This window comes from Kazachstania africana, chromosome 1 (genome assembly GCF_000304475.1).
Source record: "Kazachstania africana CBS 2517 chromosome 1, complete genome".
Taxonomy (NCBI): domain Eukaryota; kingdom Fungi; phylum Ascomycota; class Saccharomycetes; order Saccharomycetales; family Saccharomycetaceae; genus Kazachstania; species Kazachstania africana.
Window position 1 is genome coordinate 59,073 of NC_018940.1, and position 20,691 is coordinate 79,763.

At 36.2% G+C, this 20,691-nt stretch overlaps 12 protein-coding genes across 12 annotated transcripts; 6 read left to right on the forward strand and 6 right to left on the reverse strand.

Annotated features, from left to right (window-relative positions):
- Nucleotides 1-538: 538 nt before the first annotated feature.
- On the reverse strand, nucleotides 539-2,035 carry KAR5 (Kar5p; the record flags this gene model as incomplete). Its single annotated transcript, XM_003954555.1, has 1 exon — nucleotides 539-2,035. The coding sequence occupies one exon, from the start codon at nucleotides 2,033-2,035 to the stop codon at nucleotides 539-541; it is 1,497 nt and encodes a 498-aa protein (XP_003954604.1).
- Nucleotides 2,036-2,262: 227 nt separating this feature from the next.
- AEP1 (Aep1p) lies at nucleotides 2,263-3,747 on the reverse strand (the record flags this gene model as incomplete). The annotated part of the gene is made up of 1 exon (XM_003954556.1): nucleotides 2,263-3,747. The coding sequence occupies one exon, from the start codon at nucleotides 3,745-3,747 to the stop codon at nucleotides 2,263-2,265; it is 1,485 nt and encodes a 494-aa protein (XP_003954605.1).
- A 566-nt stretch (nucleotides 3,748-4,313) lies between these two features.
- On the reverse strand, nucleotides 4,314-5,036 carry RIM9 (Rim9p; the record flags this gene model as incomplete). Its single annotated transcript, XM_003954557.1, has 1 exon — nucleotides 4,314-5,036. One exon carries the CDS (start codon nucleotides 5,034-5,036, stop codon nucleotides 4,314-4,316), a length of 723 nt encoding a protein of 240 aa, XP_003954606.1.
- Nucleotides 5,037-5,453: 417 nt separating this feature from the next.
- ARG7 (glutamate N-acetyltransferase) lies at nucleotides 5,454-6,800 on the forward strand (the record flags this gene model as incomplete). Its single annotated transcript, XM_003954558.1, has 1 exon — nucleotides 5,454-6,800. One exon carries the CDS (start codon nucleotides 5,454-5,456, stop codon nucleotides 6,798-6,800), a length of 1,347 nt encoding a protein of 448 aa, XP_003954607.1.
- Nucleotides 6,801-6,824: 24 nt separating this feature from the next.
- Nucleotides 6,825-8,861, reverse strand: RNA14 (cleavage polyadenylation factor subunit RNA14; the record flags this gene model as incomplete). Its single annotated transcript, XM_003954559.1, has 1 exon — nucleotides 6,825-8,861. The coding sequence occupies one exon, from the start codon at nucleotides 8,859-8,861 to the stop codon at nucleotides 6,825-6,827; it is 2,037 nt and encodes a 678-aa protein (XP_003954608.1).
- Nucleotides 8,862-9,508: 647 nt separating this feature from the next.
- On the forward strand, nucleotides 9,509-10,420 carry SAM37 (SAM complex subunit SAM37; the record flags this gene model as incomplete). Its single annotated transcript, XM_003954560.1, has 1 exon — nucleotides 9,509-10,420. The coding sequence occupies one exon, from the start codon at nucleotides 9,509-9,511 to the stop codon at nucleotides 10,418-10,420; it is 912 nt and encodes a 303-aa protein (XP_003954609.1).
- A 91-nt stretch (nucleotides 10,421-10,511) lies between these two features.
- On the forward strand, nucleotides 10,512-11,126 carry JLP2 (Jlp2p; the record flags this gene model as incomplete). Its single annotated transcript, XM_003954561.1, has 1 exon — nucleotides 10,512-11,126. One exon carries the CDS (start codon nucleotides 10,512-10,514, stop codon nucleotides 11,124-11,126), a length of 615 nt encoding a protein of 204 aa, XP_003954610.1.
- Nucleotides 11,127-11,327: 201 nt separating this feature from the next.
- Nucleotides 11,328-12,878, forward strand: RRB1 (ribosome biosynthesis protein RRB1; the record flags this gene model as incomplete). The annotated part of the gene is made up of 1 exon (XM_003954562.1): nucleotides 11,328-12,878. The coding sequence occupies one exon, from the start codon at nucleotides 11,328-11,330 to the stop codon at nucleotides 12,876-12,878; it is 1,551 nt and encodes a 516-aa protein (XP_003954611.1).
- An 86-nt stretch (nucleotides 12,879-12,964) lies between these two features.
- DPI35 (Dpi35p) lies at nucleotides 12,965-13,855 on the reverse strand (the record flags this gene model as incomplete). Its single annotated transcript, XM_003954563.1, has 1 exon — nucleotides 12,965-13,855. One exon carries the CDS (start codon nucleotides 13,853-13,855, stop codon nucleotides 12,965-12,967), a length of 891 nt encoding a protein of 296 aa, XP_003954612.1.
- Nucleotides 13,856-13,962: 107 nt separating this feature from the next.
- Nucleotides 13,963-17,928, reverse strand: POM152 (Pom152p; the record flags this gene model as incomplete). Its single annotated transcript, XM_003954564.1, has 1 exon — nucleotides 13,963-17,928. One exon carries the CDS (start codon nucleotides 17,926-17,928, stop codon nucleotides 13,963-13,965), a length of 3,966 nt encoding a protein of 1,321 aa, XP_003954613.1.
- Nucleotides 17,929-18,265: 337 nt separating this feature from the next.
- On the forward strand, nucleotides 18,266-19,276 carry SAS2 (histone acetyltransferase; the record flags this gene model as incomplete). The annotated part of the gene is made up of 1 exon (XM_003954565.1): nucleotides 18,266-19,276. The coding sequence occupies one exon, from the start codon at nucleotides 18,266-18,268 to the stop codon at nucleotides 19,274-19,276; it is 1,011 nt and encodes a 336-aa protein (XP_003954614.1).
- A 287-nt stretch (nucleotides 19,277-19,563) lies between these two features.
- Nucleotides 19,564-20,643, forward strand: DLT1 (Dlt1p; the record flags this gene model as incomplete). Its single annotated transcript, XM_003954566.1, has 1 exon — nucleotides 19,564-20,643. One exon carries the CDS (start codon nucleotides 19,564-19,566, stop codon nucleotides 20,641-20,643), a length of 1,080 nt encoding a protein of 359 aa, XP_003954615.1.
- Nucleotides 20,644-20,691: the final 48 nt, after the last annotated feature.

Sequence of the window (20,691 nt, forward strand, 5' to 3'; positions counted from 1 at the left end):
TTCTATTCCAGGTTGTCGTCCTTCTGAATCACCAGAGAGTTGTCCATCCTGTTAGCCCTAACGTTAAAATACCAAAATACAAATTCGAACACTATTGGCCGGGTATTATACGCCATGTCTATTTTTTTTGTATATAAAGCAAGCGAAAACGATATTTTGAAAATATTTAATCTCATCGATAAAATTTTCACTTTACACTTAAAAGCTCCCAAGGATAGCTAAATGAGGATCAGAATTAGTGATTAGAATTCCAGAAAGGGTTTTCTAGGCTGCTAATTGCTGAGTTCTGACCTTTTTGCAGAAGTTTAAATGATGAGAAATTTTTTACTTATCAGTTATCCCTGTCTGAATGGGTATATAAAATGATAATACACATATGTCGATAATTTTTACTCTGAAAACTTCTCTACCTTCTTTTATCTTTTGATTCTCGTAATGATAATGTGGGTCTGTTCGTACCATAACAACTGCTTTTCTTTTTTGTTGAGTGATAGCATGTATTCTTGATTATATAATGTCTCGTTTGAGAATTATGCTTCTACATTATATCTTGGCATAAGATTGCACCTAGTCTGTTTCCCAAAAAGACTGCAATTGCCAGCGTAAGAGTTTTCATTATGAATACTGGCGTGTGATATATTTCAGTTTTCCACCTGGTGAGAATGAGATTTTTTAGTAATTTGAATGTGGTGACTGAGAGAGGTAAAATGACCCATTTCTTGTGACTCGTCACTAAGGCTAGTACATTATCTTTCAAGACAACGCAGCCATGGGCGAATTTGCTGATAATAGCGTTAATAATGTTGAAAAATTCATAAATTTTAGATAATTTGGTTTCTAGAATATCTATCTTATCCAAAGTTGAATTCAATTTACTAGATATTACTTCAAAACTTTCAAAAATGCCATCATTTATCACAGCCATTTCTTCACTAAAGCGGGATAACCACTCGTTGGTTAATTCTTTTGTGAACATATGTAGTTGAGGTAATAAGTCATTACTTATTGAATCTTGTAAAATCAGATCAAAATTTTGGAGACTGTCATTTTGTGTGACCAGAAGTCCACCAATAAACTCATCCATACTTGACTTAATTTGTTCCTGGTACGTTTTCATATGTTCAAAACTTGCACGCTCTTTTATCACTAGTTCATTAGAAGCTTCTGCAATATCTTGGAAACTTTTTAGATTATTGTTTTTAAATTCCATGATCTGTTGGATAATATCTTGACTTTCTAGTTCATTTGTCAGATTTTCTACGTGTATTGCTATGTCGTTTATTCCACTCACGATCTGTTCATCCTTCTTAACTAGTTGTACTTCTACTTGTTGTTTACTGTTACTCAATATAAGCTCTAAATCTTTTTGGAAATGACTGAACATGTCCAATATTGAACTTTCCTGGGTTTGTGCTATTTGGTCACATCTTTCCAACATATTTAACACTTCAGTTATATGTGTTTCGGTCTTCCTTTCAACATCAAATATTATATCATTGAATTTGTCGTCCCAGACATCATTTATATTAATGAACCATTCTGTTACATTCATATAAGTCTCTAGTATTTGTTGTTTATGGAAAGGAAGGCTATAGTCAGAGCAAATTGAACTTAGCGACTGATAGTAACCGTTATATGTAGTCCACCATTCTGCTTTCAATTTATTCATCTGGAACATACAGTCGATTAAAAGTTCGCTGTCGTCCTTATTCTCCAAACAAATTGCTGGAACCAGGTCTATTAGGCCAGAGGCCTCGAATTGACAAATTGACAGCTTTATGGAAGTTTCCACTCTCTCTTTAGAGCCAATGGACTCAACGCCTTCCATTTGACATGTGTGCAGAAAATTTGAAAGAGCATCTTTCACACATGTTTGCTGAAGAAAAGGGAATTTAGATTCAATATATTGTAGTTGAAAGCTATCATCATGGACTGACGCCGGAGTATTTATCTTATCTTTTTGGTACTCTAAAATGTCGAAACCAGCAGTTGCAACTGCGTTGCAAAAAATAACGATAATGGGGATAAAATTCATTAGCTTCCTAATACCACGAAACATTAGATATAATATGATGTATTGTGCCCCATGTTCTCGATATTTTAATACATTTTGCTTGGATATATATATATATGTCACTAGCCTTGCGATGCGTCGCACATTTTCTGGCAGCGTCGGAAATTTTAGTAAAGGACGTCAAAATGTATGAAACTTGTTTCATAAAACGTATTTACAGAATAAAAGGAATATATGAGAAATATCTATTAGGCATTCCCTATGTCGAACTGTGTGATGTACTTTCCATAAAATAGTATTTTCAGCCTGTTATAGAGGGGCGATTTGTATTCACTGTCTTTCGGAAGCCTTTCTACTATTCTACGGGCCAATTTTTCATCGACTTCAACGCCATGACTCTCAATTATACGTGAAATCATGCTGAAATTTCCCGTGGACGCAAATGAGTGGATGAATGTGGTACAATCTTTGTCGGATATGTCATCTTCTACTAGCATATAAAATGAAGCCAAATTTCTTGATTCTTCTCCATTGCTTCTAGTCTCCATTTTTACAATAGCATCTATAAAATGCGATTTTATAGAAAGGAATAATTTCATGTCATTATTTTCCTTCAGAATTCTCATTAGACTCAGGATTTCATTGTAATGAATACATAGGGGAGTTAAAAATTTTAATATTAGTAGTTTTGCTTTTCTAAGCGTGGAAGATGGTTGTTCAAGAATTGGCATTAGATCACTGATATAAATTATTTGTTTTTGTCTGCAGTATTTTTTATTTTTTGCTTGGGATTTTTCTCTGACTAAGTCCAGATATGAGGATATGGTAGAAATGCTAGGTATTATGTTATTTACAAATATTAACTTGTTCAAAAGATTTTTAGCAGTAGTAATGTCTTTGATTTTGGTATAATAGTGAATTAATTCTTCAATAATATAGGGTTTAAAGGATTCCGTGCAATGGTGTTCCAAGTGAAATTTCTCGTCTATGAGAAAGAATAATTCACTTAATGGTATTGGTTTTACAGTATTCAACTGATTGAACGTATTCAACGCTTGGAAAAGTAATTTTTCCACCGTTCTAAATTGGTCTATGACCGAAAGTTCTATGTGCATGGACATAGAGCCCAGAACTAACTTTAAGCCTTCAATAGAATGAGTGTGTTTTTGAAGTATTGAAAAATATGCATCCTCCAGAAAAATGCTCTTATCTGAATTTAGCATGAAATAATCTAGTAGGGAATTCAATGCCAAAGGTTTGATCGCTTCCATTTCGCACTTACTTCTTGACATTAACTGAATTATTTCTTTAAATTGTTGGTCATCACTTATATCATGTAAATGAAATTTTGGAATAGTATCATTAGATAATTGGCAAAGCTGGATTTTTCTCGTACTAAGGTTCAGATTGTAATCATTTACCCATTTATGAAGACCAATATTTGAATTGAATTTGAGAGATATGGGAGTCAAAATGGTCTTGAAAGTTTTCGGATGCAATATTAATGAGGAGAAAATCGGTTTTCCATTGGCTATAGAAGTATTTCTTTGTTTATAACAAAGCCTGAATTGTTCAATTGGTGTGGCCCTGTAAAATGGATGGATCAATTTCTCAGGTGGTGGATTATATCTAAGAAAACCCTCCTTTCGACGTGGAGCGCTGTGAGATGCTCTAACTAACTTCAAGTACAGATTATTGTACCCAGTGTCACTTCCTATAGGCAATCTCTGCATAATGAAAGCGATTGCATCTATCTTGCTTCAGCACTAAAGCCCTCGAAGAGTCTTAATGTATTTCTTCTCGAAGAACTAAATTGTTTCGCTATAAACAACCGTACATCCCATAACAAAGATAATGCCAACCAGTATATCAGAGTACTTCTGAAGCCACTGAAGCTTAATAAAGCTGGCGCTTGTGTAGAATTGGACCGTGAATTAGCAATACTATCCAAGTTGCTTCATGTATTTTATGTCTAGTTACTTCTTACACATGCAAATGGCACTTTCCACAGAGAAAACATTAAGTTAATATCTAGATTGAAATTTTTGGAATATTTATTATGTATACAATTTATATGAATCTTTAGGCAGAAATGACTATAAGAAATGCGAAAATTCTTTTATCTTTACATATAAGGCTTGCTAGAAAGTTTTTACCAGCTCTTAGAAGCGATTTTTCTATACAGTAACTCACCACGTCTTTTATGGGATACAAAATTGTAATTTTTCAAAAATGGAGTACATACTGGAGAATAGTTCATTCTATGCATTCAGGTCAGCTCAATCTCGATTCCTCTAGCCTATGCAAGAATGGAGCTTTCGTAAGTGGAACCTGGTCGAGCAAACCTTGTTTTTGGTACTGCAATTTCGCTCTGTGAATGTGTACTTTGAATAGCAACGCCATCCAAACCATTTATTGAGTATGCTTCAATGGAAGATATTCTTTCCACCTCATTTTTCAATGCTTCGTAATTCCTTATAGAAACTGTTCTTCTGTAGGACCATAACATAGAACAAACCGGAGCTATCATTATAACAGAAGAGAAGCCAAGCCAGCCAGGCCAACCTAAATGGTTTGCAAAGAGTAGTATGTCAACCAAGAAGGAGAAAAGGGAGAGTACAAAATCTGGTAGTGAAATCACTGCGCCGAGAAGAAGGAACCTAGGTTGTCTCCCAAGATCTGTAAAGTTAATAAATAACACAATAATCCATAAGACCGTTGTATTTGCCAGGGCAAAGACATGAACTATTAACAGTTTAGATACTGGGAATTTTGAGCTTGAAGGTAACACGAGGGAAGCATCCTTATAGATCTCAGCATAACCAATATGTGGCTTAGTACAAAATTTGTTGGGCCCCAATATCTGACACCAGCCGAATACCCCATATGTCAATCCTCCATGAGTACAGAGTGCAATGCTATCAGTCAGTGGAACCGAAAGTATAGGGAAAATTTGGAAGATGATCACTAGCGTCAGCAATATAACCAATATTTTAGTCGTAGAAAACAATGGCCAGAGCATCACAAGGTCATATCACGGCAAAAGGTAAGCCTTCATTGACTGTTTATTGTGTTACAAGAGTGTCCCGTTCTCATCAAAATTGTTATTTTTCTGTATCGAAAAAACATTATTACTTGAAATTGCTAACTCTACCCGGATATATACGTAATAGCAATAACCAAGAACAACAAATATGATGATTCTTGCGTGAGCGACTCAGTTTGGACTCGCTAATTGGTGCCCACTCAACTCGGTGGAAGCGTATGTAGCCTTTGTGTATATGACTTTGGATGATCTGTCCTTTGAAGCATCTATGACTCAGTGATATTTTCAGTCCTGAAAAATTCGTCTTGCAGCTCATCGCCAGTCGAAGAGTCATACTGTGTACACCAGACAACTTGCTATGCATCTATATATATAGTAGATTTGTTGACTATCATGAATAGTTCTCTCTTGACAACAGGAGTGCAAAGTAAAACTAACTTACAAAAGATATTCATGGACAAGTATTCTCTATACGTACCAAACGAAGGTACCTTCCCAAAAGGTTATAAAGTGGCCTCAATTGCTACTGGTGTAAAACCTGATGACAAGCTAGATCTAGGAATTATACTGAACACAAACAAATCGTATAAATCCTCTGCAGCGGCAGTCTTTACCACTAATAAATTCAAAGCAGCTCCGGTGCTCGTCTCGAAGAAAGTTTTAGAGGACAACAGTGGTAAAGATATTAATGCCATTGTGATTAATTCCGGTTGTGCAAATTCAGTCACTGGTGAAGTGGGGATGAAGGATGCGAACGAAATGATTAATCAAATCAATTCCAAAATAGATCAAGAAAATAGTACTTTAGTCATGTCAACTGGTGTCATAGGTCAAAGACTAGATTTAGACAAGATCTCAAAGGGTATCGATGAAAGTTTCGAAGGGCCACATTTCGATGATAGTTATGAGTCTTGGTTGAATCTTGCCAAATCGATTTGTACGACCGATACCTTCCCTAAACTAGTGACTGAAACGTTCACATTAAACTCAAGTGGTAAGGAGTTCACTTTGACAGGTATTGCCAAAGGTGCTGGTATGATATGTCCTAACATGGCTACTTTATTGGGATTCATTTTAACCGATTTACCAATCGAGAGTAACGCTTTAGGCAAAATGCTAAAATTTGCTACTGATAGATCATTTAATTGCATTTCTGTAGACGGTGACATGAGTACCAATGATACAATCACAATGCTAGCGAATGGTGCGGTGGAGGTTGAGGAGATAGACGAAAATTCAAAAGACTTTTTACAGGTGCAGAAGCAAATTACAAGATTTGCTCAAAAATTAGCACAGCTAGTGGTTCGTGACGGTGAAGGTTCTACTAAATTTGTCACAGTTAAAGTAGAAAATTCATTGGTTTATGAAGATGCTAAGGTAATTGCTGAATCAATTTCAAATTCTATGCTTGTAAAAACAGCATTATACGGCCAAGACGCTAACTGGGGTAGAATTTTATGCGCGATTGGCTATGCTAAATTGGATAATTTAAAATCACTGGATGTTGATAAGATAAATGTTAGCTTTATTACTACAGATAACTCTGAGCCTCGCGAATTGAAGTTAGTCTCCAATGGCGTTCCCCAATTGAACATTGATGAAGAAAGAGCATCAGAAATACTGGCACTAAATGATTTAGAAATCTTAGTGGACTTAGGCACCGGGAAAGAAAATGCGAAATTTTGGACCTGCGATTTGTCTCACGAATATGTTACAATTAATGGTGATTATCGTTCATGATATATATACTTATTCAAAGATATACTAATTATTATTTTGATTTGCAGTAATTTCAACTTGATCAGTCAAGTAGTTAACTAAATTATTTGGATCTAGTAATGCATTCTTAAAATACTGACGTTTTGGTAAGATTCTCAATAAATCTACTATTTCTTGCGGTATGTTTGAATTACCTTGATTTTGTCTTTTATTTGGTTCTTCGTAATATGTGTTTTCTAATGCTCTTTTCACTGATGATTGTTCATTGCCAATATAACGATCCGGAATATTTGTCAAATTGTATAATGCGGAAGCTCTGGGTTCATACAAATATGTCAACTCTAACTTTTTAATTAAATTCTCACGTTGGATTTGATAACGATCAGTGAAAATATCAATGGAGCTCTCATTTGGGAACTTTTCGGTAAATCTTTTGATTAATGAAGCGGCGTTGTTCAAATTACCAAACTTCGCTTCATATGAGATCATTTTCTTAAATAAAACTTTTAAATGACCTAAATCTGTTATCTTTTCTATTGAAGTCTCGAATAAAGTTTGGATCTGTGACGATTTATTAATCATGATCAGAAAATCGATATATTTATTGATGTAAATGCCATCACTGTGGAAATATTTCAAACCTAGTTCAAGCACTTTACAAGCAGTTTTATAGTCATTTTGATTTTGAAACTCTAAATAAGCATTTTCAATGTAAATATTATGGTTTAGGTTGTTTTTCAACTTACGACACTTACCAAAAACAGAACGAGCAGCGGTTAAACCAGATATCCTTTTAACAGTATTCATGTAAATACAATAGATATAAGTCAATTGCTCTTTCACATGATTAATTTTCTCATCCAGCTCGATATTATCCGAGGATTGTTGTTGTTTTAGTTGATTATAGTACTTCATTACAGCATTTATTGTAGTTTCATATGTATTTTTTATTTTATCAACATTGTTCGCCAATTCGTAGGATTCTGACAATTTGAACGTTAACAATAATGACATTGGATTGGCCTTCAAGCCGTAGGATAGAAATTGTTCTGTCTCTGTGGCAGTACCCAGGTAAACACTATATTCATACCAAATTTGAGGAGTGAACACCATGAACTGGATTGCTTGTTCATAAACGTATGATCTTCTATTATTGAAAGCGGATTCATCAAGCACTAGTTTATTTTCCTTTTCCCACGAAAACCAATCTAACCAGAGTTGCAATTGATGGGCATCTATTGGTACGTTTGGCTGAGGGATGTTATTCCTATTTACTGTACTCAGATTTAATGGAGCTACCCTTTTTAGACCCTTAGTTACATTGGACCATTCTTTATACAGCGATCTTGCCTTCATATAATCTGGGGATAATTCACCTATAAACTTTCTAGCTGTAAGGTTATTAATTTCCTGCTCCCATGCTGTGTACTTCCCCCACATCTGTTCCAAATTATTGAATGGTACGGACAACATTCTCTTATAAAGTTTTCTTATCATATCAATTTTTTGCTGCTCTTCCCATTTATTGAATGGTTTCCAGTTCTCAAGAAAGTTAAGATAATCATTCCAAAATTGACCTGAGTTTGGCTCATAAACAGCACACTTTTCTAGCACCAATTCAAATGCTTTTATCACCACAGAACGAGCTTCATGACCACCTGTAATGATATTATTCTTTCTACGAACATAATCTAAATATATCATCCACAATGCCAGATCGTTATTATTGGAATTTCCTGAAAGACATTTGGATAGAGTGACCTCGACACTGTCAAATTCGTCCCTCTGTAAATCATTAAGTAATTGTAACGACCAAATCGGAGTATAATAAGGGAATATATCATTTAAATTATCGTAGATTGACTTAATCTTATCATAGGATTCATTTATTTCATACAACTGAATCAATTGGAAGTATAAAAGAATGTCTGTTGGACTCTCATTGATTTTATCAGATAAGAGACCTTCTTTATCGGAAGGATCTCTTTGTTTGCCTTCCGGTTCAGCCACAGCTGGAGTTGGTGATTTGATATCTAGAGAGCCTGTAGACAATTCAGGGGTTGCAGAATTTGACTTAGACATAGTATTAACCACTCAACAAAGCCGATGATATAGCACACTGTAATAGTTCGTTTGCCACTGATATTAGCTTTCTAGCTCTTTATTCTCAAGACTACTTTAACTGAAAATTTTCGATTTTGGCCCGGGTAAGCCACAGGGTAGCAGTATCAACAAAGCTATTAAAGCAAGACAAAGAAGCCTTATAAAAGACTCTGATGGTGGCAATACGCAACTTTTGGGATCGATGAGTTGTGCTATGCCCTGAGAATTTACGCATTTGTGGAAACCCAGCTTCGATAGACGGTTGTTTCTATGAAGGGACGGAAAGAATAGATCTCTGATTGATGCATCGAAGTACCGCACACCAATCGAGCCATTCAGACTTATAAATAGCAGCATAGAGTATAATATAACGATGCGGAAGCTACGGTAGCTTTCTCGAAGAAGAACACGTAGGACCCCGATAATTTTACTCCTACAAATTTGTAAACCAAAACTATTCCTTTCCAAACAACAAATACCAAGAGAAGTGTTGATGCTGGCACGACTCATTATCTGTTTGTCACTGGCAAGAGGCTTAACAATATTAAAAACTACTGCGAACCACTTTTCATCAAGTTGAAAAAAACGTTTTGGCTACATCAAGAAAGGAAGACAGGGACGAAAAAATGGGTCCAAGAACTCTGCATTTGTGGGGAAACCCAATGGAAAAGAAGCCAAGCCAGGTTTCCGCAGAAAGTTTGGCTTTGTATTGGTATCTGTTAGAGAATGAAACTGAAATCGAGCTTGTATTCTCAAATAATGTGTACCTATCGACAGCTCGGCAGTTACCATTGTTGCTAAGTGAAAATGGTGAGCCGATTTCTGGATATCACAATATTATAGCCAGTTTATGGCGTACCGAGACGATCAATGACCGTAATCAGTTGTTTGAAAATGTTCTTCTTCATTTCGTGGAAAGTAAAATCAATGAAACTACAGAATATCAGTTATATTTGAATAGACTAAATTACTTCAATTTTACAAGATTGGAGTTTACAAAATTGCTGGCTTGGCCCTTCTCCTATAATTATCCAACAAGCCAACGTAATAACCTTCGTCATAATTTGGGATTGTCTGATAATGAGGAAGAGTCCGACAAACAGGAAGACATCGAAGAAGAAGATTTGACACAATCAAAGACCTTTAAATTACAGAAGGTGAAAAGAAAGGCTCAGAAAGAACAACTTACTGATTTGAAAAATAATCTTAAATTCAGGGAAAGGTCGTCTTCTTTGTTGAAAGAATGGAAAGAAATGAGATATTCTGAGGCCTTACTTTCAGATAGAAGCAGGAAGATCCCCGCCGACTATCTACTCTACGCCAACTTATACATTCAATTAAATTTACCGGATGGTAAGCAAATAAGAGAAGCCATGAAGTTAAAATTGGAGTCAAGTTTTTGCAATAAAATAGAATCTGAACTAAATCACTATAATAAGCTGGCTGATGAAAACTCTTTGAAATTCAGAGCTCCTACATTCGCAGAACAAAGTAACGTAGCAACCTCGCTTTATTACCTTGCAAAGATGTATATCTGAGAGCTCATATAAATACATATATAAATACATCTCATCGGATCGGTCACTTAAAAATTTAATCCTGCAGATCAACACAAAGTTCACTGACAGGATGGTATATTTCTTCGAATCCAGGCCTACAGAATATGCAACACCATATCAGATTGTTATGGGCAAAGACAAATTTGAAAATGACCTGCTAATCAAATATTCTTACAAAGAGTTGAACTATGTATGGTTCCACACAGATAAATATTCAAGTGCACATGTGTATCTGAAATTACAACCCAATGAAAAATCCTTAGATGATGTCCCAGACGATGTATTGAACGATTGCTTGCAAATGGTCAAGGCCAATTCAATTCAGGCTAACAAAATGGTACAATGCACCATCATCATTTCGCCATGGACCAACTTAAAGAAGAACAGATTTATGAAACCAGGTGAAGTCTCTTTCAAATCTCTGAAGATGTGTCGAAGAAAGCAAGCATTCCAAAGAGACAACAAAATTCTGAATAGATTGACGAAGACCAGAGTCGAATTGTTCGAAGACGTCGAGGAGACTCTCCATTTGGCAAAGAAATCCAAAGACGGTGAGTTTTTCAGTACACTCTTGGCAAATAACAGGGATAAACCGCTCGAAGAGGAGCTGGAAAGAAAAAGAGCCAAGAAACTGGCCAAATGCAAGAAGAAGAACCAAGATGATGAAGGGGAAGACGATATATGATACGCTCAATTCAACTATATAATCGACTCATTACTTTAGATTGGTTTTAGTCAGTCACGTGTATCTTTTATCTTTTCTTTCCAAGTAAAATTTTCGATGAAAAACTGAAAAATTTTGCGATGAGCATGAAGGAAAAGTATATATTGAATAGTAAATTAAGAGCTTGTACAAGGAGTTTCGACTACCACACAACATCCCCTGATGTCTAAGAGAGCTATTGAAAGAGACACAGAAAACGATGAAAGGATAGTTTCCGCGAAAACTGGCAGCGAAGCTAATCCTAATCAGATCGAGCAAGATTTCGAAATGGATGATGACCAGTTTAGTGATGATTTCCAGAGTGACGAAGAAATTATTGAATTAGATGATGAAGACAGTGGTGCTGAATTAGACCTTGAGGAAGATGGCAAAATCTTAGAAGTTACAGAAGAGAAAGCGGCAGAACTCCTAAAGAAAGATCAAGAAGCGTCTGCACCAGAGAACAAAACTGGTCAAGAATTGTATCTACCCCATTTATCCCGTCCATTAGGTCCTGATGAAGTTTTAGAGGCAGATCCAACAGTTTACGATATGTTACACAACGTGACTATGCCATGGCCTTGCCTAACACTTGATATTATTCCTGATAATTTAGGTTCCCAACGTAGAAACTATCCACAATCTCTATTAATGACAACTGCTACTCAAGCATCTAGAAAGAAGGAAAATGAACTCATGGTACTAAGTTTATCCCAATTAGCCAAAACTTTAGTGAAAGACGACGATGAAGTTAACTCTGATGAAGAAGATGAAGATCGTGATGAGACAGATCCTATCATTGAAAATGAGAATATTTCTTTGAGGGACACCACCAACAGGCTAAGAGTTTCTCCATTTGCACAATCAAATAAAGAGGTCTTAACCGCAACCATGTCGGAAAACGGTGAAGTTTACATTTTCGATTTAGGTCCACAGTCTAAAGCATTTTCCTCACCGGGTTACCAAGTTCCAAAATCATCTAAAAGGCCTGTACATACTATTAAAAATCATGGTAATGTCGAAGGTTATGCCCTGGATTGGTCTCCTTTAATAAAAACCGGCGCTCTTCTTACCGGTGATTGTAGCGGTCAAATTTATTTGACTCAAAGAAACACCTCCAAGTGGGTCACCGATAAACAGCCATTTACAGTTGGTAATAATAAATCAGTCGAAGATATTCAATGGTCTCGTACTGAAGCTACTGTCTTTGCATCATGTGGCTGTGATGGTTACGTTAGAATTTGGGATACCAGATCCAAACAACATAAACCAGCCCTTTCAGTTAAGGCCTCAAATACTGATGTTAACGTTATCAGTTGGAACGAAAAAATTGGTTATTTATTGGCTAGTGGTGACGATAATGGTTCGTGGGGTGTCTGGGATTTAAGACAATTCACACCTGACAACATCAATAATGTACAACCTGTAGCTCAATACGATTTCCATAAGGGTGCCATCACCTCTATTAGCTTTAACCCTCTGGAGGAATCAATCATTGCCGTTGCTTCAGAAGATAACACTGTTACTCTATGGGATTTATCTGTGGAAGCTGACGACGAAGAAATTAAGCAACAAGCTGCCGAAACAAAAGAACTAGAGTCTATTCCACCACAACTTCTTTTTGTTCACTGGCAAAAGGAAGTCAAAGATGTCAAATGGCATAAACAAATTCCTGGATGTTTAGTAAGTACTGGTACTGACGGTTTAAATATCTGGAAGACAATCAGCGTTTAGCCTTTATTACTTGAAAACATCATATATATAATAGGAATAAAATATCTTCTGTATAATCAGTATATTAATTACAAATACATCTCATATCAAGTAAAGAATATATCATTCAGCATCCTCATATTTGCAACGACGTAACTTTTTTCGCTGTACTGGATAATATCATTTTGGAGTATACTCAACTCCCAAATTCTCTTGGCTTCATGATCTACCTTTTCAAGTGTTAAGTCATGCTCACTCCTTTCTGGTAAACCTCTTGTAGTATTAAAAAACCCATTTCTATTACTTCTGTCAATCAAAATACTATTCCATCCGGAGTTCGCTGCGCCCTGTAAATCATTGTGGAGCTCATCACCAATGTGCCAACAAGACTTTTTAAAGTCATCTAACGTGCCATCGAATGCCAATCTATTCCTCTTCACAATATCAGTTAATGCAAAGTCAAAAATTTCGCGATTAGGCTTGGAAAGTTCCAAATCGTAAGAAAGGTAGATATTCCCCTCAAAGAACTGTGTTAGCTTTAAATTCTTCAACAGTTTATTAACGATTGGATCAGTGTTGCTTATTATACCTAGAATGATTCCTGGCATTTTTTCTTTACATCGCTGAAGAAACTCTAGTACATCAGGGTACACAGCATATGCTTCCTCGCCTTCAAATCTCAATAAAATATCACTGACCATTTCATTAGGAACATTGATCGGCTTGAAAACCCTCTTAATCAACAAACCCCACCACTGTTCAGCCGTAATACCATCATGCTTGCCATAATTGGGGTATTTAGTCCTGAGTTCCTTGAAAATAGGAGGAAAATTGCTCGTGAGTGTTCTAGGGTCCACTTTTATTCCATACTTTCTGCCTACTAAACAATACTGCTCCATCACAGGCAGAGTAGTGCAATATAATGTATTATATGCATCGAAGGTAATAATTTTAGGACATTTTAATACAGGTAAAGAGACCTTTTTGGGGAAACTCATTGCGGTTTACTAAGTTATCAAGATCTGTTTTTCTATTTTATCCCGTTAAAGTTGTAATATACAAATATCTACATATATGATTTAGACTATGAATACAATAGTTATGTTCAGTTATTATTGAAAAATGCATCATTCTTAGCAAAACAGTATGCATCAGAAATTTCGATGGCCTCATAAGTACCTTGTAAGCTTGTAACAACTCTATACTCATAAGCGTAGATATCTGTCACTTTATGTGTTTCAACTACTTGCTGTCTCTTGTTGCCATGAGAACCGTCTATTTCTTCTGTTCTGACGTATGTTAAGGAGAATGGTGGAGTACCCTCGAAGGAGAATATTACTTCAGCTTGGTCACCCTCATGAATGTCCTCAATTACATAATCACCCTGTGAAACGGTAACCGAAGGTATTGGATGAACGTTTAAAACGAGTTTCTCGAATTCTGATTCCATTCCAGGTTTCGTAAAGTTGACTACACATTGGGAGGTGGAATCTTGTATAGAATTGATCGAGATAACACCGGCTTCGGATGCAAGTCTAACGAATTGAGATGATTGTTCTTTGGATTTTAGAGAAACACCGTTGAAATCATACTTAATTGTGAAGGGCGGTAGACCATTTAGCTGGTATGCAACATAGTCACCCACACAATATTGCGCGGATGGATCCAAAAGATGAATTTTTGGAACATCCGTTATCGAAATAAAGATGTGTCTATTTTCGGAATCGATCAAATCATGACTGCAGCCATTTGAATCTATTATTTTGTTGATAGAAACATCATGGTTCCCTAACTTTAAGCCTTCATATAACTTTTGGTACGGGAAATTATCTGGATCAACGTTTTTCAAGGTTAGTTGATCAATTCTTGAAGTACTTTCATGATAGATATTAAAAATAACCGTGAAAGGACCCTTACCTTGTGTTACCTTCAGGCGAATTGGGGATAGAAGGGAAACTTGGTCTACGTTTGCAGCACATGTTCTTAATGTTTTGCCGTAACCGGCAAACTCAATATCTGGTGATGGGTTTACCGTTTGCTTCACAATTATTTCATTTTCTGGTGCATTGAAATGTCCTTTGTCTTCTTGATAATTCGAATCGAAAACATTTTTTATTGTGGTAACATATTCGCCTGGCTCATCATTTGGTAGTTTCAGCGAGACATATTTTGTGGAAACTTGGATTTTTTCGTCCAATACTCTACCATTTGGTGTAATCATTTCATAATGCAATTTAAATGGTGGGGACCCATTTAATACAAGATCAATTTTATCTTCTATACCTTGACAACTTGTTTCCTTCGAGAAAATTGTGTCCGTGATTTTATTAATCTTTTTCGTCGTTAATAAGGATTGTTGTATAGCAAAAGATGGTCTCTCCAAAAAGGAAACTTCAAACGATTGTCTATCCATATTTTCGATTTTACCAGGACAACCTGAATCGTTCATCTCAATTAATCTATAACGTCCAACTTGACTAACTCTCAAAAATGGTTTATAATTGGATTTAAAGTCACTCTTGTATGTTCCAATAACGTTGCCAGAGCTATCCAAATGTTGGTACTTGACAGAAAATGGACCTTCCCCGGTCAGCTTCAAAGGAATTTCCAGTACGGCACCTTGCTTGATGTGGAAAGTTGCATTTTTTTCATGTTCCTTTGGAAGATTCAATGAAGCAGTTGGTATGTCCCTTCTGACATGAATCTTGGCATCTGGTTCACTTAATCCAACTTTACAATTGGATGAATCCATTATCGAGGCTAAAGAAAGAATATAATCACCACCTATTTCAAAAAATGGAGTTGTGATATCATGTGATGTTGTTTCAATTTTGTCAACAGTATACGACGATCTTTTATTTGTTGAGATCTCCAAGATATCGTAATCAAGAGTGAAAGGTGGTTCCCCTTTAAAAGCGATTGGAATTATAGTCGATTCACCGAGACATAGATGTTTATTTTTCTGATGGTGACCAAGATTGATTTTTGCACTTGGTTTAACTCTCATTGATGTCTTAAAGGAGAAATTTTCAACTGGTTGTAGACTTATTGGATCCGTAAACAACTCGTTGGACAAACTATCGAATATGATTTCATAGTTGCCCTCTGCAGTAGGATTATAGCTGAATTGGTATCTAGAACCATCGGAGTTTAATCTCTTCGTATCATATAATCTTTTGTTACCATTATTTTCTATCTTGAATATTTTAGCTGTAAAATGGTATGGTGGCACGCCTGTAAATGTCAAATCGAAGTCTAAACCGATTTGACCCACACATTTATCCATTATTGGAGAAGATTTTACATCTAAATTTGGTGGAATTGGCCTCGTTACTAAAACATTTGATTTACCAATGATAACACCTGGACAAAATTTAGATTCAATACCCATCAAAGTATATGTTCCAGGAAGTTCAGCAGCAAATGAATGCGATAGCGAGTGTATGTCTTTTATTTCTAGGGACTCTTTGTTGCCATCGTCGTCGGTGTATGTAATACGGCCATTAAACGGTAAATCATTTTTCCATTTTCTGAAGTTCTCGAATTCAAAAGAAAGTGATCTCTTAGTTGGAGAGTTTGAATCGAATTTTTCTTCCAAGGAGGCTCTTGGGATTACATGAACATTGAATTCATAAACCAAATGCGTATCCTTTCTTAGACTTGGGCTCATAATGGAATTGAAATCCATGGTATTGCCAAGACTATCAACCAATTTATCGATTCTGTACAAATAATGACCATCCTTGGTGGTCAATGAATTCAAATCGATTGTCACAGCATGACTACGAGCCCAAGTTAAATCACTTAAATCATTCGAACTAAATAAGTATTTCTTACTCTTCTGATTGGAAAGTACAGAACTAGATAGTGGAGATAGGAAAAATTCAGGTTGTAAATTTGAGTCAACATATGAGAACTCTTGATCGTCAATAATTTTGGAGTAAGATAACTTCAATGGTGGTACACCGTGGATTTCAATGGATAAATCATCTGCATCACCTACACATCTGTCACCAGCACCTGAACCAATCAACGATACAGTAGGACAATGTGGTACGATTAAGTGAGCGGGATGGATTTTCAATGGCAGATTTTTAGAATCTAAAATTTTTTTAACTTGATAAAAACCAATTTCATTCACTGGAATCAAATAATGTTTGATGTTGAGGTCAGTTTCCTGAGAGGTTGAGTCTTTTGAAAGCTTGATATCGTTTTTTGAAAAATTTCTTGTCTCTACGGAATTCGTGTATAAATCTCTAAATTCCACCTGAATAAATTTGATATCAGAAGTGGAATTGATTCTAATGGGAACCTCGAGGAAGTTTGTAGTGGAGACGTCATCCATTGGCAAACAGTATGATTCATGTAGTGGATTCAACATTGCAGTATTCTCTGGTAAGATCTTAATTGTTAAAGCACCTTTGAAGTGTGAAGAGGAATCGATAATTTTGTTATGATGAACCGACGCACCTGTGACACTGAGTTCTTTGTTAAAGAAGACTTTTTTAAATATTGCGATGAACACAGATATAAAACCTAAATTATCAGCATATGCAAGGAATAAAGTGAAGGCACAAATTGCGAATATTTGGCAAAACACAACAATTGATTTGAATGTTAATCTTGGGATCTTGAAAGTGGGTAAGAAATATAGAAACATTGAATCTATGATAAAATACTTCGTTATGAAGTTGAAATATGAACTGTTTAAAAGAATCCCCGGTACAGGCAAACCATTCTTCAATAGGATCAAATCGTAGAGTTTATAACCTTGTATCACCATGAAAATTGAAAATACTAGCAGACGCTGTTTTGAGAACTCGAGAACTTCATTAGAAATCAACGGTAATGAATCTCTCTTCACGATGTGCTGTGGATTACTTTGTAACGGAATTGAAGGCTTCTTTGGCTCGCTTTTAGAACCAGAATACTGTCGCCTCTGAGAATCTTCTGATGTGTTAAATTTACTATGGCCTGTAGAATACGCAGTATCTCTCGTTATGGGCGTGGCACCCATCCAATGGTTACCTCGAGGCGTATTAGTGAAGACGTTATGTCTATTATGATCCATATCGACTTTTAGAAAGGTTCCAAAACGACAAAAAATGGGCACTTATTCGCAATTGAGCAACTAGTCTCTAGCCTTCCGTCTTATAACACGCTCAAATAATACACTCAAACAGCGTTTCGATTGATCACTTATAGATCAACTCTCTTGCTTTCTTGTGTTTATTAGAAAGACCCATTAGCCTTCCTGGCAAAAAAATTTGATATCCGTGCGATATGACTTTTCAAAATCCATCAGCTTGAGGATCAACTAAAGCAAGTTTGGCCTTCAGCATTGGCAGTTAGAAGAGGGACCAGCGAGGTGATTTGACTGGCAGTGAGTGGTTGAATTGAGGCGGAGTATGCCTGGCAAGAAACATCAAGCAACGGTGGCTGGAGGCGAGCCGAGTAAGTTGAAGGTGAAGAAGAGAGGCAAGAAGAAGACGTTTCTGGAGAAGGATCATTTGTACGGTATCTTGGAGAAGAGAAACATCAACAGGGTGAAGTTTGGCGTCGATAAGGTGTTTGACACATGGTACGGTAGTAATGTGTATTTTAATCTGGATACATTGAAATTGGGTTGTATAGAGGACGATGATGATGATGATGAACATAACAATGTTGATACAAATGCTGCTGAGTCCATCTGGTTGGACACCTTGTATGTCTGTGAATATTGCTTCAAATACACAGATAACAACGTAAAGTTGATGAAACATTCTCAATTGTGCAGTTTCAAAAGGAAAGCACCCGGTAGAATCAAGTATAAATCTCCAGAGTACACTATACGAAGAGTGAAGGGATCCAAACACAAGTTGTTTTGTCAATGTCTGTGTCTGTTCACTAAGTTGTTTCTGGATAACAAGTCTATGTTTTTCAGATTGGATAATTACGATTTTTACATTTTGTATGAAACAGGTTCCACCAAGCCAATGGGGTTTTTCTCAAAAGACCTGGTTTCATATAATCAGAACAATTTAGCCTGTATTTTGGTTTTCCCACCATATCAAAGGCGTAATCTCGGTACGTTGTTGATTGAGTTCTCATACAAGTTATCGAAATTGGATAGTATCGTCTCTGGACCAGAAGTTCCCTTGTCACCCTTTGGCTTGATAAGTTATCTGAAAGTCTGGTCCCAGCTACTGTGCTACCATTTGCTTGAAGGAGATCTAACCACCATGGGCGGTATTTCTTTGAAGCAATTATCTTCAGTGACGGGACTGAGAATCAACGATATTATTATGACTTTGAAACATTTGAATTGCATAGGAGACGATAATAAAATATATTTGAGTATCCTAAGAACCTGGATGAATAAACATGGCAAGAACGGTTTCATGGTTCAGGATGAATATCTGTTATTGGACGATTAGTGCAAGGACACTGTTACGCACTAAAAATTGCAATGAAAAGACCGTTCCAACGGCATAGGAATTTATATATAGTAGATGACTTTAAATATTCATAATGTAGTATTCTATATGGCAAATATACCATACCTTGGCTTAATTGATGGTTTATATTGGCATTATCTATAATCGCATCTTTAGCCGTTTTTTAAACACATCAAGAAAATCTTTGTATATAGGACTCGTAACAACTCAAAAAGTATAGCATTTTACCGGAACTTTTGTGTAAATAGCTAGCTTATAGATCAGCTATGTTCAGCCCCAAGCTTATATACTGGCTCTACAGGGGCACATTCTTCATACTGATTGTATTTTGTGTGGGCTTTTCCTCTGTAATGCCCATTGATGCCATCGTGAGGGCAACAGGATCAGAAAATAATGCTTTAAACACGTTTATTGTCATTGGTGCTCTGGTGGTTTTTGCACTTGTTTGTGTTATATTAATGGCAGGAAGGATACTATTCCATAATAGTTGTCTAATTGATGTCCCCAGACGATATTTACCTATAACATCGGCAGACCTACCCCATGAGCCCAGCAGGAAACTAATTTTAAATAACATGGAAAGATCCAAGGAATTGAGTATATTGTTTAAAAAACCAAAGCATCATATTATACATCCTGGATTAGAGCCCCCTGTAAGTTGTGATATTCCAGGCGTTGACAAGCTCTTCCCTGAATATCTTAACTACGGTAATTGTATAAAGTTTATTACAAGTCGATTGAAATATAACGGGGTATTCCTTGCCATCTCAGGTTTGCCATTTGATTTGGAGGACACATTTAGTGATATTCTTTACAAACATTTTATAGAGAACAATTTGAATAAAACACAAGTAGTCAAGGCAAAAAGATTTATTGAAATTTACGAACAATATAGATTTGGTAGGGGAGAAATCACTAGAAAAGAATTTATTGAGTTTGTTGAACATTGTATCTATTTCTCAGACTTAATTATGAACTCTGAATCGTACACTACTAATGCAAATACTCGAATGAATTCTGCCCGTCGTGGTGACAACATAGCCTCACAGAACGGTTATACCGATAGTACTGCATCTTCGAATAGTCGCATGAGAGAATATCCTGATCTTGACTATGCTACTGATGAATCAAGCAGTATCAAACCCTATGACGGATCCTCAGAAAGGGATCTGCCTCTGAAACCGACGATTTCAAAACCTTCATCGTTCATGGGATTACCGCGTAAGCGTATACGGACAGCTTCGATTGCAAAACACTTGGCTCCATCTTCAACTTCTTCCGTTTCATCATCTTCTGTATCTACATCATCGTCATCCTCTGCACCATTAGATAATACATCTCAATAGCATCTATACCACTTTTACATTGCATTAGCAGCATTTTTATACGTATAT